This window comes from Moschus berezovskii, chromosome 4, assembly GCF_049115385.1.
Source record: "Moschus berezovskii isolate FMDL1 chromosome 4, NW_MosBer_1.0, whole genome shotgun sequence".
NCBI classification, from domain to species: domain Eukaryota; kingdom Metazoa; phylum Chordata; class Mammalia; order Artiodactyla; family Moschidae; genus Moschus; species Moschus berezovskii.
The window spans coordinates 22,538,617-22,557,770 of record NC_142463.1 but is presented as its reverse complement, the minus strand read 5'-3'; the positions used below and the strand labels follow the sequence as shown (position 1 = coordinate 22,557,770).

The 19,154-nt window shown below is 52.7% G+C and overlaps 1 protein-coding gene across 1 annotated transcript in view; it reads left to right on the top strand.

Moving 5' to 3' along the window:
* TRABD2B (TraB domain containing 2B) overlaps nucleotides 1-19,154 on the top strand; it is a 221,553-nt gene that overhangs the window by 168,701 nt on the left and 33,698 nt on the right. The window contains exon 3 of the mRNA XM_055402309.2: nucleotides 13,834-13,980. Coding sequence (XP_055258284.2) covers nucleotides 13,834-13,980 — 147 coding nt within the window. The remainder of the gene's footprint in view (nucleotides 1-13,833; nucleotides 13,981-19,154) is intronic.

Genomic DNA, 19,154 nt, shown 5'->3' with positions numbered 1-19,154 from the left:
TGAGTATTTCCTGTCTGCAGGGTAAGCGGATCTCTGCTCCTCTAGAATATGTCTGACTTCTCTGTATTCTTTTCCCAAGACCCAAGGCTCGGATTTCAGCTTCACATTCTTTTGCCTGGGTCTAAAAAACATTTTCCTTTTCTGTGGTGGAGAGAAGAAAAGGATAAGGGGGCCTACGAGACCCGAGCTGCCCAAGTAAAGCCTCATTCCTGTCTTAGTTTTCATCCTCCTGATTGCTGTGTGGCCTTGGGCACCTTCCTGCCCTCTCTGGGCCACAACGTCCTCTTTTGACAATGAGATCCCATAGAGGAACTAAGGATCCTCCCTCACCTGACATTCTCTTGGTAGAGCCAGAGTCCCCCGCTCTCTTGCGGCCAGGAAGTGTCCCCTGTAACTAAACCAGCGAAAAGTGGGAGAATTTGGCATTGTATTTTAGTTTTGTCTGTGAGGCCAAGTTCTGTGCAGCTGTCACCTTTGATGTACCCTAGCAAGATTGTTAATCCCCTGGGCCGTCAAGGCTGCAGGTCCCATGCCAGTCCCATGCTGTCTTCTTTCCTTCTTGCCGTTCTGAGCCTGCTCCTCTTCATCTAACTGCTTCCCCAAGTGTGATTAAGGCTTCCTGAAATGGAAGAGAAGGTAAGGACCCAGCCCCAAATTTGGGGCAGGGGAGAGGTATCAGTGGTAAGCCAGGGGAGAGACTCCAGGCCCTAAGTTGTAGGCTTCTGGATCATCCAAGCCAGGAAGGCACTGGAATTCTAGCCTGCCTTCACTTCCTCAGTTCATCCCCAAAGCCCCCCAGCCCAGGTGGGGCCTTCTCACCTCTCCCAGTCCAAAAAGGTCTAAGGCTGTCTCCTGCCTGTGGCCTGGGCTCCTCGGATCTTTTCTCAGTGAAGCAGCCAGACGGCAGCTTCTAAATTAAAAGTCTGAGTGGTCGTTCCCTGCTTTATAACTTCCAGGGCTTCCTGTGGCCCTTCAGATAAAGTCTGAGTTCCAGATCTCATCCCGTCTCCCTGCTCTGGCCCCAGCTCACGCCCTTCACCAGCCACACATGCTATACTCAGCCCAGGAGATTGTCGGCACTCCCCTGAACTTGCCACCCTCACCCAGCCTTTGCATGGACATTGACACTGCCTGGATTTCCTCTTCCTTCTCCTCTGCTTGGCAGATGTGTGCTCCTGCCACGAGGAGCCTCCTCCATGAGTCCCATGTGCAGTCCTCCCCTGGCTGGATGAGCACCACAACCCCCCCCTCCTCCTTTCAGCTGGGTTCCCACAGCACTGTGTCCATCCCTGTGCCCAGCTTCACGAGTGACATTAGGGTTGCAAGCCTTCCTTGGGTACCTCCAGCCTTACTCTACCCCATCCTTGACCCTGAGCTCCTTGAGGATAGAAATGGTGCTAATATTGTTGCATGGCCCCAGCACCAGGCCTGGTACAAATCCATAGTGATCATTGAGGGGTGAATAGGAATCAGTCCATATACACTGGCTTCTTCCTTCCCCCTGCACCCAGAGCCACCCCACCGCTGCTAAGGGAACAGAAGCTTCTTTAAATGCCCTAAAGAATAGTAATGCTTTCCAAGGTTTTTAGGGTGCTAGCTCCCTAGGCAGGGAGAACAAATATTATTCTCCCCATTTGGCAGATGGGTCAGCTGAGACCTGGAGAGAAGGGTCTGGCCCATGTTCTTATGGCAGTACACCACCCAAAGAATGGTGACTTCACACAGCCTGTATGCACCAGGACGCAGATCTGAGTCAGTGTCCAAGCCCTGCCCCTTCTGCTGCTGTGTGGTTGGTCTCTGAACACGTGTAGCCTGTGACTTAGCGGAGACACGATTTCACTCATCAGCACCGAGTGCTCACGGGGCCAGCCCCCCACCTCCCATCCCAGGCCACCTGGAACTGCCCACCCCTCACCCGTCCTCCCTGGCCGCTGCCCAGGCCCAAGGCAGAACAGAGGTCCCCTCCCTGCTGGTGGGCCCCCGAGGCTACCCCCCCTCCTCCTTGCAAATTGGTAATTGCTGTGTGGTCAGACCAGAAGGAATTAGACAAGCCCTCTAGGAATTTCATACTGATTTTGCAAATGAAAATGGAGACTTGCCTTTTGAAGTCTAGGCAGCTGTGTCAGCAGGCAGGTCTGAGACAGCAGGAAAAATAAAAATGACATGCTGCCAACCAATGGATGAAGCTGCTTGACAATAATGACGAAGATGGTGGTAACCATGGCCACCGCCAACTGATTGCCTGCCACATAGACCATTGTCCCTCTGAGGGTCTCAATCTGCTCATCTATGGTTCCCCACCCATTTTTTCCTCCACAGGTGACCAGCCCACTGTCTGAACATCCAGCAGGGAAGGGCTGGGTGGAGCGCAGAGCCCTTGGCCTGAGACTAAATGCTTTTCACCACTGGGTCCCCTCCTGGCCTAACTCTTGACACATCTTAAAACATGTCATGCATTTCCCAGCACCTCTACCTTGAATACACTTTTCTCCAAACCCTACTTATCTGGACAGTCCAGCTTAAAGCCTGATTCCTTCACCAACTCCCAGGGTACATCACAAACCCTCTCTGAGACCCAAAGGTCCCTGTTTTTTCTTTTTATCACTAACTTATCCCTGTGTTTTATAATTACCTGTTTCTCTGTCCAACTCCTCCAGCACCTTGAAGTTCCTCAAAAGTTTATAACTAAAAATAGGCAGGCCTAGAGGATCCTGATACATTTTTATTCTTTCCCTCCATTTGTGGTATGTATTCAACTTAGGAGATCTGAAGTATTTACTGGGAAGCAAAAATAGTTCATGACAGACAGTCAGTGCTGGGGTCAGGGAATGCTAAGCCTAGGCATAGCTGAGGCTGGGGTCACTGGGGTCATGTAACCCTAACAATGGGGTTGCATGTGATGCTACTTACTTCTCTGCCCCTTGGTTTCCCCATCTGTAAAATGGAGTCAATAACATTGGCCTCACAGGACTGTTTCAAAGAATAAATGAACTTTCTTATGCCAAGTGCCTAGAACCATAGATAGTTTAAATCATAAGATAGTGGAGTGTCACTGTCCTAAAATGTTGGGTTCATAGAACATGGCAGGCAGAGCTGGATACTCCCACACCCTTGTGTTTCAGAGGGAAACCCTGTGACCAGAAAGTGGGCCAACGCCTAGTCTGGGTTCAGAGCCTTCTGCAACAGAATCTAGGTCTTCAGCCTCCCTTGGGCTTACTTGTGCCTAAAACTGAAAACCAAGGGACCCCTCTGCCGTCCACCAGAGCAGACTCCCATACAAACTCCCTTCCTGAAGACCCCAAGCCTCCGGGCCTGTCCCCACCGCCCACCCCAACCTGATCCCCAGCCTAGCTATCAGCCTCCCCACCAGCAGAATGCTAATCTCCTCCTGTGGGTGGCTCCGGATTTATGAGCATTTCCTGGCATGACTTGAAGGACAGAAGAGGAATGCTGGGATCTTGAAGGGTGGTCTTTGGGTGGAGAAATGAGGCATTCAGAGACAAGAAGGGAAGAAAGCGAGGGTGAGTCAGCCTCCGCGGCCGGCCCAGGAAAGCGTGGAGGGCCCGCCAGCCCACACTGCAGGGCAGGCAGAGGATGTGGCCGCTCCACCGAGGTCTAACTGGTGGGTGTCCACGGAGCGGAGAACGCCTGCACTAGAAGACAAGTCCAAGTTCTTGGGTTGTGGCTGGGGTTGGGGAGGGAGGAGCGTGCTCAGCACTTCCGCTTTAGGAGGAAGACAGCCGCCTTCATCTTCAGCCTCCTCTCCTGGCTTCATGCTGTCTCCCCAGATTCCATGCAGCTACCTCTGCTCAGCCTCTCCGGGACTTTCCATTCCCCTCAGGGAAAGCCAGAGGCCTTCAGGGCCCACAGACCCCACAGGATGTGCTCCCCACCTTTCTGCCCATATCCCGGGAATCCCCCTCGCCTCTCCAGATCAACCCTCTGCTCTGCATGCTCTGAGCCCGGAGCTGACACAGTATCACTTGGCCTGTCTTATCCTGGTTTCAATAAGAAGCATAGGCAGAGGATGAACTGGCAGGAGGGGAAGAAAGTTGGGGTATTTCTTGCCGCCCCCCACTTCCTCCTTCTTACCAGCCGTCATGGTCCAGACTATGGAACGACAGCTGCCATCCCCTTTGATGGCTGTGGCTCTGGCTGGTTTCAGGTCTCTGACCCCGCCTTTCCCATTAAGGCTCAGGGGCAGGACAACTTCCCATTGCTGCTGCTCCTCAGCGCTCCACCATCCCCGGTCCACACCTATGTGGATATTCCCATCATCCAGTGCTCTTCGGCTACCCAGTCAGTTGAACTTACTTCACTGGAGCTCACCTCACTGGCAGTGCACCGTCTTTTCTCTGCTGGGTCTCTGCCTGAGACCAGTCTCATCGACTAGCTCCCCTTTGCCCACTCCTGTCCAGCCATGCTGGCCTCCTCCTGTTCCTCACACCCATCAGTCTCATTTCTGCCTCAGGGCCTTTGCACTTGTTCTTCCCTCTGCCCGGAAAACCCTTCCATCTCTCAGACACTCCCCTGACCTGACAGTGCCCTCATCTCCTTCAGACCTCTTCTCAAATGTCACTTTTCACTGTGCCTTTCCTGGACATCTCATGTAAAATGTCATCCCCCAACACACACACACACACACACACCTGGACACACACACACACACACACACACACACACCTGGACATCTCATGTAAAATGTCATCCCCCAACACACACACACACACACCTGGACACACACACACACACACACACACACCTGGACATCTCATGTAAAATGTCATCCCACACACACACACACACACACACACACACACACACACTCTTCCTATCTTCCTTGCCTTATTTTCTTGTTAGCTACATTCACTCCCTAACATAGATATTTTACTAGTTGTTTTTGTTTATTGTCAGCTTCCTGATACTAGAATGAAAGTTCCGTTAGGACAAGGATCTCTATTTGCTATGTTTATTGTTGTCCCTCTAGGGTGTGGAACAGCACCTGGTACTTAAGTGCGCAATAAATATTTATTCAATGAATGTGTGAATGGGTCCTTTTTGCAGGTGGGTAAACCAAGGCCCGCACCCCACTCCAGTACTCTTGCCTGGAAAATTCCATGGACTGAGGAGCCTGGTAGGCTGCAGTCCACGGGGTCGCAAAGAGTCGGACACGACTGAGCGACTTCACTTTCACTTTCATGCATTGGAGAAGGAAATGGCAACCCACTCCAGTGTTCTTGCCTGGAGAATCCCAGGGATGGCGGAGCCTGCTGGGCTGTCGTCCATGCAGTCGAATACGACTGAAGCGACTTAGCAGCAACAGCAGCAGCAAACCGAGGCCCAGGGAAGGAAAATGACGTACTCAGGGCTTTATAGTGGAGATTCAGATGATGATGGGAGCTCCGGTCCTGCCTGGCAGCCCAGAGCCAGTCCCCGGCTCCAGAAAGCCTTGTGTTTATTTGGAGGCCTGCTGCTCAGTGGCACAGTGTCAGGAGACAGGATTCTGTGCCGGGGGCCAGGGGACTCAATGTACTGAGAAGGAAGCAGGGAAGTTGTCAGCGCTGCTTTGGTCCTGCCGATGGAGAAAGGGGAATAAATAAATAAATCTCAGTCAGGGTCAGGCAAGCTCTAACCTTTGAGGAAATCTCCCCCAGACTGGAGAAACCTTCCTGCAAGGCAGAGCTGCCCTTCACCCCAGCCCACATCGGTGCTGACAGACACGTGGCCCAGGGTCCAGGGGCTCAGCTGCCACCTCTGTGCCCTGGGGGTATGGGGTCCCAGCAGGGAGCTGCTCAGGATGGGGTCCTGGGGTGAGTGGTCCAGCTTTTCATCCATGCATCCATTCACTCTTTCTACAAGTATTTCTCAAGCATCTACTATGTGAGCATCAGGCTCTGTGCCCTCTGCTGGAGAAATAGCCAAGACCAAGAAAGGCATTTTGCCTGCCCTTAGAACATTCACCACCGAGCAGGAAGAACGAGCATTAAATAGCAACGACTGGACTTCCCTGGTGGCACAACGAATCTGCCTGCCAATGCAGGGGACACAGGTTCAATCCCTGGTCTGGAAAGATTCCACAAGCCACAGAGCACACTGCACAGGCCTCTGCACACTGAACCTGTGCTCTAAAGCCCAAGAGTCACAACTACTGAAGCCTGCATGCTCTAAGGCCTGCGAACCACAGCAGCTAGTGAAACCCATGCCCCTCGAGTGAGCAGGTCACAGCTTCTGAGCCCACATGCTGCAACTACTGAAGCCCGTGTCCCTAGAGCCTGCTCTCTACCCAGAGACCACCGCAATGAGAAGTCCATGCACTGCACCTAGCGCGTAGCCCCCACTCCCTGCATCTAGAGAAAGCCCGCACACAGCAGTGAAGACCCAGTGCAACCGAAAATTAATAAATAAATAAACAAACAAAAGAAAAGCAATGAAGCAGGGGGAGTGCAATGGTTCAGAAAGTGACAGTGCTTCAGGGCACTAAGCAGGGAACTCACCCGGCCCAGCCCAGGACAGTCCTCCTGAGACGGGAGCCTCTGCAACCAAGTGAAAGGCGGGTGGGAGCTGGTGCGGGAAAGCGGGTTCCAGGCAGAAGCGGGAGCAAGGGGCAGGTCCGAGGCTGAGAGGGAGAGTTCAGCATAAGAGAGGAGTCGAATACGTTTCCATCGGGCGGGGCAAAGAGTAGAAACAGCAGGAGGCCACGTCCCAGGTGGGGTTCCTTGGCCAGGTGACCTCTTTCCTCTCCTCATATGCCAGCTCTGAGCAGGCCCATGACTGAGGTCCTAGCAAACCTCTTCCTTCCCAACCGACTGCTCAGAATTTGGGCTTCACAGGCTGGTCCCTACTTGTCTGTCTGCTTAGCTGGAAGCAGCTTGGCAAGCCAGGCCCAGGACCTGTCAGCGGGACCTGAATTTGAGTAGCAGCTCCAGTTCTTCAGTGTGAGACCTCATGCTAGTGCTTTCGCCAGCCTCAAGGCCTCAGTTCCTTCAAGTGTCGTATGGGAAAAACAGTCTGTTCTCTGGAAGGATTATGGTTTAGGAGACTTTCTCAACGTCCTTATCACGGCCCGTGGAACCCGGCATGCCAATCAATTTCAATCAAGTTGGCAAAAGTAACCATCACAAGTCCACCCCTTGTCAAGCTGGCATTCATACAGTATCTCCTTAAAATGGTACCTAATCTCCAAATAAATAATAACGAAGCCTCATTTATCCTAACATGATACAACAATTCTACGTACAACCATAACACACTAATGCCTTCCCCCAAAGAGGATGCCAAATCTTTGAGTGGAAGTTATTTACTCTTCCTGATGTACCATAACTTGAAGTGATACTTAAAGTACTTGAGTTAACAATATTTAACCACAAAGTCAATAAGTCTTCTGTTACCATGATGGGGAGAGAAGAAAATAAAAAGAAGAGAGAGAAGAAAACAAAGATTTTATACGTATACACACACACACATTCTTAACAAATTAATGAAATACTCCAGGACAGTCCTTGTTTCTGTAACTGGTCATGTGGTCGAAGCTGGTATTTATAACTGCCTTCATCTATTAGCACCACCAATACCCATGCCCTTTGCCTTCTGCAAGCTTCTCAGCTGGTCGTGGCCCTTTACCTGGTGGGATGACCCAAACCTTCCTTCCTGGAGGGTCTGGACGGTTAGATGTCCAGGCTGCAATGGGTCATTGTCATTTCCCATCAACGTTAGTTACCCACAGGGCCTGGTAATCTGAGATGCCCTAAGGGATCTCCTGCCCGGGGGACATGCTCATCCTCACCTTTGTTGTGGAAAAGCAGTCCGATTTCCCCGGTCATCAGGACCAATCCCCCAGCCCACACAGTAACTCCCTTCTTTGGCTGTTGATTAAGACTCACGAGGAGCCCAAAGTGATGGGGGGCAGTGGGTCTGAACTTTCAGTTAAATGGAACCATTGTTGTGTCTTTAACTTACTAAATATTAACATTTTACCAATTATTTTATTTTCCTCCCCAGCAGAGAGAGCAGGATTTAGGTCTGTTTTGTCCCTGACTAAATCCCCCGACCTAGACCCATGCTAGCTGCTCCATCAGCACCCTGAGTGGGTTGGGGCCTTGGCTGTGATTTCCCAGTGCTTCGGGGTGGGTAAGAAGTGGCAGCCCCAGACTGAGAGCCAGGCCTGTCTCAAACACCTTCCTAACAAAGCGGGTCCTTCCTTCTCTTCACCATGACGCTGCTGGGCCGACAAGTGAACACAGGTCATGGTGTGCACCCTTCCAGCCCCTCTAGGACTGTTTACTAGACTAATCTGCAACAATAAACCTGTCCCCACCCTCCTGGCGCCTGCCTCCCTCCCTCCATCCGAAGCCCGTGTTTGAAGATGTGTTTAAATTCCAGGCCTACGTTCAGCAGACACTGTGGACCAGCTCATGGCCTATGGGCACCACTGAGGGGGGTACTGGGACTCTCGGGGCTCTTGGTGGCCAGGCCTCCACACACGGCAATCCAAGGGAGTGAGGTGGCCCTTGCCTTCACCCCATGTTTGTTATTTCATGTCAAAGGCTTATCATAAACATTATCCTAGAGTTGGCCACCAGGACTACAGGCGAGGAGGATTTGTTATTCTAAAGTGGCCGGGAGCAGAAGGCATCGAGGCCTGGGAGTCTGAGCTGGGCCAGGCCTGGGGATTCAGGATGCATGACAAGGAAGCAGAAAGCAGGGCAGGCCACTGATTCATAGCCGTGAGCTGGGACTTGTAGGCCCCACTTACCAACCATGCTCCATGGTAATGGCCAGTGGGTGTTATCTGCCTCTAAAAGGAGCTCCATGTGGGTGAAAACCAAGTCCAATTAATCCAACCATCCCGGATGCCTGCAGAAAATCAGAAAGTAGATGCTTGTTGAATGACTGAATGAGTGTAGCTTCCCTATGTCTGCTGGAAGTGCCAAGATTGTTCATGAAGAAGCACGTATTACTTTGAAGCCCTGGTTGGAGCCAGGCAAAAGTAAATTTCATAGCCCACATCTGTCCTTTATGAGACAAGGGGCCTTGGGTCCCCTTCCCCTCTGCTTCGTTGGTTTCCCATCTGTGAATAAGGACTGTCTCTGCTGGCTCTCCCAGGGAGAGCAGAGGGAAGCCCAAAAGGCAGTGGTGACGGGGTCCAGGGCTGGGTCCCAGTGCATCTGCCATGCCTTCTCCAGCTTTGTCACCTTCAATGAGCTACTCGCTATCTCTTTGCTTCAATTTTTTTTCCAATCTATTAAATGGAGTTAATACTAGACCTGTCTCAGAGTTGTTATAAAGGTTAGATAAGTTAATATGGGCTTAGAGGGTTCCTGACACATAAGTGCTCAATAAATGTACTTATCCTAGTGATAAATAGATGAGGCCCGAGTTACAAATTGCAGAGGATGGGTACAAGACAGGGAACGGTGGGGAAAGGTCATGCATGGGATTCAGGTCAGCATTCTACTCTCTGAAGTAGTTCTTGACTGTCTGCTCTTCAGCTGTGACCAGAGAGGCAGGCTCCCCACCCACCCCAATCTCTCACTCCAGACAGGGAACAGGGAATTACCTGAAATGGACACTTCAGTGGGATAAGTGCCAAGACCAAGGGGAGCTCAGGGGCCTGTGGCGGGGGTTGAGGGGCGTCTGGAATGACAGGCTTGGGTTTCAGCCCCAGTCTCATCACTCCTCAGCTGTGCCACCCTAGGGGTGCTTCTTGAATGGTCTGATTGCAGTGATTTATCTCTAACATGTTAATAACAAATGCTCCCTGTCTGTTTCTGGCTATCTCTCAAGGCTCTGAAAGAAAATGAATCTGGCAAGGTGCGCAGGATGAATGTGGACTGTGCCGGTGGCCATCTGGAAATCCAGCCCCAGACATGGTCCAGGGCACAGCAAAGGGTCCTCAGTTGGGGGCTGGGGAACAGGGAGCCCACTGTGCCCCAGCTCACTGTGTGGCCTTGGGCAAGCTTCTTCCTGCCTGCTCTGAACCCCTGTCCTTTCTCCTCTTCTGTATGAAGAGGGCATAGGAAGAGATCAGTGGTTCTCAAACGAGGCTCCAGGGCACCTGCAGGTTCCACAGAGAAGCACTAGGTGTTTGTCACAGGGGTCACTGAGCCAGTGAGACTTCAGGCAGGCACTAGCCTGCTTCCTTTACATCAATCGGGGAAGTTTCTGTTTCTATCCACTGCACATTTTGAGTTCCGGGCAAGGTTTCTTTGGAGAACAGTAACAATAGGAGAGGATTCCAGGGCTCCAGAAGGTTTGAGAAACCACTGGACCCTAAGGGATCTTCCAGCTCCAATTCAAGAATATTTAGGCCTATTTTCTTCCAAGTTGTATTTGACAAGCATTTATTCCACACTTACTACATGCCAGGACTGTTCTCAGCACCCTACAGACTGATGTGCTTCATTCACTAGAACACCTCCCAGCTCCACGAGGGCTACATGTCTGTGGAAGTGACTCCGTGTGTCTAAGAGGGCCCAGAGGGGCCATTTCCCCTCCAGCCAGGTCTTCTGGGCACCGGAGCCGGTGACCTCAGCACAGGCCAGATGGTGCCAGCGCTGAGAATCAGCAGGGCAGGTGTGTGCAGCTTAGGGTGTGGTCACAGGAAGTCTGTGTGTCCCAGCCCCCCAGAGGAGGAGCGCACTCCAGCCCGACATGGATGCTTTCATCCCAGGCATGTGCCAGGTGGGAGGAAGTGCCTGTTGCTTTAGCGATGTCTGGGCCAACAGGGCCACTGCCTCCTGTGATCCATCCCCAGCCACCCAGCCGCCATCGACACCCCGCACCAGGTGGCTGCAGATCAGATTTCAAGGGGAACAGCCAGAACCTGGAGGCCTGGAGAAGGCCCAGAGGTAGGCTGGTGGGGCCTGACCTCATCTCCAGCCGGCTTATTAGAGGGAGTAGCCTGTGCTGTCACAGCTCTGTGCACTCCAGCTCCCCTGCCCCGCTGGAAACAAAAGTGGGAGGGGATGGGCAAGGTGATCTCACAAGCACAAGCTTGGTCCCATTGCCCGAGACAGTATTTTCCCCAGACTTTGTGTACTTATGGCCTGAGCTTTTCTGTTCAGATTAGGTGTTCTGGAACCACGTGGTGGCAGCGTGCCCCCAGTGCTGATGGAATGCCAGAGTTCTAGGGGCTAGTGTGAAGGATTTACGGAGCAAACTTAAATGATGAATTGACCACAGCAGGTGTCAAAGTGCTAAAGAAAGAAAGGATGGGTGACACCCTCTCTTTACCACACACAGTGCTGAGTGCTGCCGATGCAAAGATACATAGGATGTGATTCCTATCTTCAAGCGGCTCATAACCTCAGCGGGGAGAGAGGTAGTGAAATAGTAGTTACAAGCCGATGTTCACGCCCTGCTGGAGGAACAGGGTGGGTCACTCATCTCTCAGCACAGCTGTGCTGTGAAGCCTTCACTCCAATGCCTGGGCCCAGCTGCAGGCAGGTGGGCTCAGCTGGGCTCAGCTGGGCTCACTTGCTTGCCTGGGAGCCGGATGACCAGACCAAGACGGCCTTGAAGGGACAACAATGGAAGCAGGTGGGCTTTGCCCTGCCTGCCTCTCACCCTCCAGCTGGCCAGTGTGGACTGTTCTCAAGACAGTGTGGGTATGTAAGAGGCAGTGGCAGCAGGATGTGTGTAATGTTTTCTCTATGTATTCGTCTATGGAGGCTTGTGATGCTGGCCTCTATCTGTCACGTAGCAAGTCCAGAGTCAGAACGTGAGGGAGCTGCTGAGGTCCCTGGCCGGGTGTGTGTATATTGTTGCGGTTGCTGTTCAGTCGCCTGGTTGTGTCTGACTCTGCGACCCCATGGACAGCAGCATGCCAGGCTTCCCTGTCCCTCCACCATCTCCTGGAGTTTGCCCAACTTCATGTTCATTGCATCAGTGATGCCGTCCAGCCGTCTCATCCTCTGACACCCTCTTCTCCTTCTCGACGCCCTCAATCTTTCCCAGAATCAGGTACTTTAACGAGTCATCTGCTCACATCAGATGACCGAATACTAGAGCTTCAGCTTCAGCATTCGTCCTTCCAGTGAATACTCAGGGTTGATTTCCCTTAAGATTGACTGGTTTGATCTCCTTGCTGTCCAGGGGACTTTCAGGAGTCTTCCCCAGCACCACAGTTGGAAGGCATCAATTCTTTGGCATTCTGCCTTCTTTAGAGTCCAGCTCTCACAACCAAACGTGCCCACTATGTGTATATAGGGAGAGGTTAAGATTTGAGGTCATGACTGTGTCATTGTACCACGCAGGGAGACTATGAGAGCTTTAGGGGGAGGCCTTCACCCAGCCCCCAAGTAGTCAGAGAATCTTCGTGGAGGAGACATCTAAGCAGAGCCTGAAAGAGCAAGTCTGGTTCTGCAAGTAGAGAGTGGAAGTGGGCGGTTTCTCACGTGCAGGGAACAGCATGTACAATGCACAGAGCCAGACGATCGCTCAGTAGCTGAGCACTGGGAGACACAAGGGCTGGAAATAAGGTCACCGACCACAGCGGGGGCCAAGTCACTGCCTTGCATGCTCCAGTGAAGAGCTGGGCTTTTATCTTCAGGGCAGGAGGCATCCGTGAAAATTCTGAGCAAAGAAAGATAAAAAGTCAGTCAGATTTGTGTTTTTACAAGACAGCTGTGGCAGAAGAATATGGTATTGATGGGAAGGAGGGGGGCGGTCTGCAAAAAGCATGGGTTGCAGTTAGAGATGCCTGGGCCTGAATCAATGTGGACTAAGAAGCTGGGGTGGGCCCTGTTTCCAGACAGGATGAGCTGGGCCTGAGCCCTGCCAGGTAGACTGGAGCTGGAAGAACAAAAAACAGGAGGCCTGAGATTACCTGCTGATGCTTTGCACAGGATTTACAATTGTTTTTCCCTCTCCCTGTGTTAAATAACCCGCTTTATGGTCAAGCGCCTCCCTTTTGTTGACCAAAGGAGTCTGGGTGCTCAGTTGTGTGGAGCTGGCTCTAGTCCCAGCCATACAGAATTGGGCATGCCTCTTACCCCCCTCAGCCTCCATTTCCCCACCTAAAATGAGACATTTTAGATCATCTCTCAGGGCCTTATGCCTCGGGCAGGCCATGTTCCTTTAGAGCCATGGGGCTCAAATGCCAGAAGCCATCAGACTGCTAAAGAAGTTCCCAGGAAGCCTGTTAAAAATCCACAGCCTGGCTGTACCTCCAAGTGATTCTGATGCCATCCGGTCTGGCTGGGCACAGCTGTGTCCCCAGGGCCTGGCATGGTGGCCCAGAGCACAGAGGGGCTGGAGGAAACACGTGCTGAGTGGCAACACAGATCTGACTCAGGCCTCAGCTCCTAAGCCCTCTGCCTGGTTTAAGGATGGCTCCTGAAAGGAGGTAGCATTTGGGTTGGGCCTTGATATCTAATGGGCTTTCTGGTTTGTGGTTCATTTGTTTGTTTTGCTGTGTTTGGGGTGCTTTTTGATTCCAAAATGAGTTTGTGCTTCTTCTAGAACTTTTCTAAGCACAGAAGAAAAGAGTCAGGAAAAAAACTTGCCCATCGTTCCAAAACCCTGACACAACTAGGATTCCCTTTGCCACCTCCTTCACTAAGCTGTTGATGCCCAGAGCAGGAGTGGGGACAAGTGAAGGCAAAGGGCTGGGGTGAGAGCAGGCTGAGTGTGGTATGAGGCCAGTGAGTGAAGAACGGAGGCCGTGGAACATTCAAGCAGCACCAGCTCATGTCAGGCTCCCCTCATTCCACACGCTCTGTTTCGGGCCTGTGGCCCCAGAGTCCAGCGGGTGGAGGGCCCTTCCTTGAGGGGTCGGGGACCTCAGCCAGGGGCCGTGAGTGCAGCCCTGACTCCTGTCCTCCCTCTGCTCAGGTGCTGTTCGCCCTGAACCAGACCCTGCTGCAACACGAGAGCGTGCGGGCTGGGAGCCTGCAGGCGCCCTACACCACCGAGGACCTCATCAAGCACTACAACTGCGGGGACCTCAATGCCGTCATCTTCAACCACGACACCTCCCAGGTGAGGCTTCTCTCCCCGGGCTCAGGCAGAGGGCCAGTTATACAGGCTCCATGCAGCATCTGGGGAGATTAAAGCCCAGGGAAGAGAAAGTTCAGAGGTGCTCAGAGCTTGGGCTTGAGTCCAGTCCAGGGGACCCTGCCTCGATTCGAGTCCTAGAGCAAAGATTAACCCCAGGCTGGCCAGATGGCAAGAGGGAGTCAAGGAGCGGAACATGGCTCCACCAGGTCTCCTGTTGCCCTTGGGATAATTCTAAGATACTTCGTAGGCAGTCAGGGCCCCCGTCCGTATCCTACCCTCCATGGACCTCCTCACAGCCCAGGTCCCCGCCACATAGGCCTCACTCTGAGGCCCTCTGCCACTTGTAGCCCTTCCCCCGCCCCAAGCACCTTGCCCTTTCCCACTGCTCTGCCTTTGTTCAGCCTCCTCCCTCTGGGTTTCCTCCCGCGTGGCCAAGGGCTAGTGTCATCTCTTCAAAACCACTCTGATGCCCTGGATGGATTTAGATATTCTTCTGGGCACCTCTAGGTCCCCTGTGCTTTCTGCGTCTGGTGCTCGGTAATCCATTCATTCAAGAGGCAGCTGAATTAGTCAGAACAGGCCACCTCTCTGCTCAGGACACTGCAAGTGCTCCCCATTTTTCTCAGGGTGAAGCTGGAATCTGTGATGAGCTGCATGGCCCCATGGTCTTCCACCACGATGGACCAGGTGTCCTTCACCCCGTGTCCTCTGCCTCCCTCAGCACATCACTCCGTCTGCACGGGCCTCCCCGCTGAGCCGTGAGCCCACTTGCACCCTTCATCTTTGCACTGGCTTTTTGCTCTGCCAGGAAGGCCTTTCCCCAGCCACAGGGCTCACCACCTCTCTACCTTCAGGATAGAAACTCAAATATCATCGTCTCAGTGAGGAAGGCCCAACTCCCTGGTCTGGAGTTGCAGCCTACCTCCCACGTCCCCACCTGTCGCCTTTCTTGTGCTCCACTTTTCCTTCATGGCTTTTTATCCTCTTCTAGCAATGGCAAGCCACTCCAGTACTCTTGCCTGGAGAATCCCATGGATGGAGGAGCCTGTTAGGCTGCAGTCCGTGGGGTCGCTAAGGGTCGGACACGACTGAGCGACTTCACTTTCACTTTCCCCTTTCACACATTGGAGAAGGAAATGGCAACCCACTCCAGTGTTCTTGCCTGGAGAATCCCAGGGACGGGGGAGCCTGGTGGGCTTCCGTCTTTGGGGTCACGCAGAGTCGGACACGACTGAAGTGACTTAGCAGCAGCAGCAGCAGCAGCACCCTTACATATCTCGATTCATTGATCAGTGATTACTTGTTGTCTGTCCATTCCCACTACAGCGTAAACTCCCTGAGGGCAAGAATCGGGGTCTGTTTTATTCACTGATAATGAGCCTGGCACAGAACAACTCAGTAATATCGAATGAGTGAAAGAAATAATTTATAAATGCCAGTCATAGGGATATGGAAAGGGATATGGCAGGGAGCCAGAGACAGCTGCCTTCATGGGGCTGGGGGTCTCTTAAGAGAAAAGGGGAGATTCAACAAGCAATGGCACAAAGCATGACCCTGGCTACAGAGGAGAGTAGAGGATGACGTCGGAGCCTGTGGCAGGAGCAGGAATTCAGGTGGGCTTGGAGGTAGGGGTGGAGCAGGGCTGGGCAGAAATGGAAACATTCTTGCAAGGTGAAAGGTCAGAGGAGAAACCTGCCTTGGCCACAGACAGCAGGCTGAAGAATGTGCCAGTGAAGGAAACCATGCAGATGAGCTGGAGGCAAGAGGGAGGAGGGGTGAAAGTTTAGGCTGGAGGCATAACCAGGGACCCCACTAGAGCACGGGCATCTTGCCCACTCTCGTCCGGCTGCCCTGCGTAGGATGTGGTACAGACCGAATATCAGTGAGCAGTGCCACAAGGGCAAACACAGGTGTGCGCTGTGCTTGGTGCAGAGAGTGCGGGAGGGAGGATCAGGAGGCCCTGCACAGGAGGCTGGGATTCCGGGTGCTCTGACTCTCACTCCTGGAGGAGAACCTTTACAGCACAAGGCTCACAGTTGCATCACCAGCCACTCATCCCACGATAGAGCCTGGCCCTGCATCCTCTGCTGGGCAGAGGCTGGTGAGCCCTGGGCAGCCAGGGAGCTGTATGCTTGAGGGGAACCTGGGGCAAGGGGCGTGCAGGACAGAGCTGTGGCCACAGACAGCATAACACTAAACTCAGACAGGAAAGATTGGGGTGACCCCCAGGCATGACAAGCTCAGATTTTCTTTGCGCTTGTGTCCAGAATCTCTGACACATCTCTGGCAGGTGAACTGCCTTAAAGGATGTCTCTTCGCAGTGCCTATACTTGAAGTGGGTTAGAGGGCACAGGTAGATTCTCCCACCCAGATTAGAACAGCAACCCAGGCTGCACCCAGGGTGCACAGGCAGAGTCTAGCCCTCACGGGAGGGACTAGGCAGCCCTGCCCCCAGGCACAGACAAGCCTGGCGTCGGTGTCCACACTAAATCCAGGGTCCATGTGCTAACAGAGAAGGGCTCTGCAGCTGGAGGCCTCGCAGGACCCAGGGGCTGGAGGGGAGCGGTCACCACCTGCACTTGGGGAGGGCTTCAGGGAGAAGGTGATGTGAGAGTCGAGTCTTGAGTACCAGGCTTGACAGTAGAGTCTGCCAGATGCAGATGAAGGCAGGGACTGAACAAGCAGAGCCAGCTGCGTGGCCAGTGCTCAGGATGGCGGGGGGGCCTGAGGAATGACCAGAAAGCAGAGGGCAGACCATGCAGGGGTAAGAGTGCTCACTGAGGGGCCAGCTTCCTGGGGCATTTAAGCCAGACAGAGATGTGGTCGGAAAGCTGCCTCTGGCTGCAGTGCCGAGGTTGCTGGAGCAGCCTCTGGAGGCCGAGGCTGGACTGATGCAGGGCCCAGGATGATAACTCTGGCGGACAGGGACGAGGCACGCCTCACGCTTGGTCTCCTTCTTATCTGCTTCACCTCATTCCCCCAACCCCACGTCCCACCTTCAGAAATGGCTGAGGCCCTGGCCTCCTGCCACTCTCCAATCACTAGCTTGTCAACGTCCCAGATCAGCAGGGTAATCCACTGGCCCCTTAGCTTGCATTAGGTGTAGAATAGCCATATATATATATATATATATATAATTCATATTCAGATACTTTTGAGAGTGAAAGGTCAAATATAACTGAGTCAGAATAATTAATTAGCATGCAGCAATCTACCCTAGCCATTAACTGGGATTGTCCTGGGCAAAACAAGACATGTGGCCACCCTACTGGGGCCTCGTCCATGCTCCCACATCACTCACCATCCTCTGAAAGCACACATCCCCCAATCTTCTGATCCCCCCACTGGCCATGAGCCTCATCCAGGGCAGCAGACCCAGTTTGAGGTTTCTCTGTGGCCTCCTAAGTGGACCGAGGGCGGGACCCATGGAAGTTCTTAGAAGGTGTCTATTGGATGGACAAGGTAAAGCGAAGGGATGAGGTTGTGCCATTAGCAGACCTGAGCACATGACCTCTAAACCACCCAGTCCTAGCTGAGAGTCAGGGGAGTCTCACAACCCTGTTCCAGTTCTGCCAGGCCCATCTACTCATCACTCATCTTGGCTCCATCATTCAAGGGCCCTGGGGACCTGGCATATCCTCTTTAAAATTTTTTCTTACGTCCCGCACTTGAACTTGTCGCAAGAGATTTAAGGCTCCCAACAAACCTAATGACATCATTAATTTGCTTCCATCCAGCCAGGCCTCATCCTTGGCATGGAGCCAGGGCCCATTAGCATGAAACACTCAGAGAATATCAGCCAGCTGCTGGGCAGCTCAGAGAACCGAATGGCTAACCCAGCCTTTTCACAACTTTGACATTGGATTTTCTGGTTCTTGTTCTTTTTGAAAAAGAAAATCTCCATAAAGAAAGGATAGAGAGTCAGCTTCCACAGATGCACACTCATGTTTAGGGAGCCAAGGAGAGAGGGCTGGACACATCACAGGTCCCAGGAAGAAGGCATATGCCTGGACCCTTGGAAGAGGGGAAGGGAAGCAGAATGCTGCCTTCGTGCTCTCCGATGATCCTGAAGGCCATCTTTCTGTCATCACCATCTCTGTGCAAGGCCACCCTTTGCTGTAGCCTCTGCCATCAGAGGGGAAAGATGAGGGAACCAGCTGCATCCTCTGAGTTAGTTGTACTGATGCTTAGTCAAGATTTCCTTTCTACCACGTGCTGTGATAAGCTAGTTGTACTGATGCTTAGTCAAGATTTCCTTTCTACCATGACAATGTATATAGCGCTCATGTGACCAATTTGGAAACTGAGTCTCGGAGAGGCCATGTAACTTATAAGTTACAGTAGCCACCCAACTGGTAAATGGCAAAAGAGGGATTCCAGCCCGAGCTGACCCGGCTGTCTGACCTCAGGACTCCCATTCACTTTCTCCAGAGCTATTGCCTGCAAGCCTATTCATTCATCCGTGTATTCACCCATTGAAAAAATGTTTATTGTTTGGTGTAACACTGTCCCACATTCTCTTCCATACACAAGGAATGGAGAGGAGCCTGTGAGAGCCATGTTTCCAGAAATAACCCCTCTGAGTCAGTCTTTCTCGTGCTCCAGCCCCACTCAGAAGTCTGCAGTTTCCTATTGTGGCATCAAGTCCAGGCGTGGCCCAGTTTGTCAGGGCCACCAAGCATCTCTTCCATGATTAGGGGAGGGAGTAAGAACTCTGTTCCTTCCTGTATCCATTTACCAAACAATCCCCAAGCACCAACTCTGTGCTGGCCCTGATGGGGCACTCGGAGGCTGCTGCATCCAGCTCACCGGGTTGTGCACTGCTCAAGTGTAGGGAACACCAGTCACGTCATTGTCTTGTTCCTCCCAGAACAGCATACTGGGCCTTTCTGGAGGAGAAGACCCTCCCCTCTCTCTTCGGGAATGTGCTCATCCTTGGCCAGCAGACAGCAGAGGCAGAGGTCCCAGCCTCCCCTGAGTCCTTCTGGGTTCAGCCCCCACGGATACCACCATTTTCCTCAGACAAAGGGTTGAAAACTCATCAGTGACTCTAGAAGCCATGTGGCTGGGCTAAAACCTCCAGGAAATTAGTCTTCCCATGCCACACTCTCCATCTGGCTAGTCCACCAGTCATCTAGGCCTTGGGTCCTGTGCTT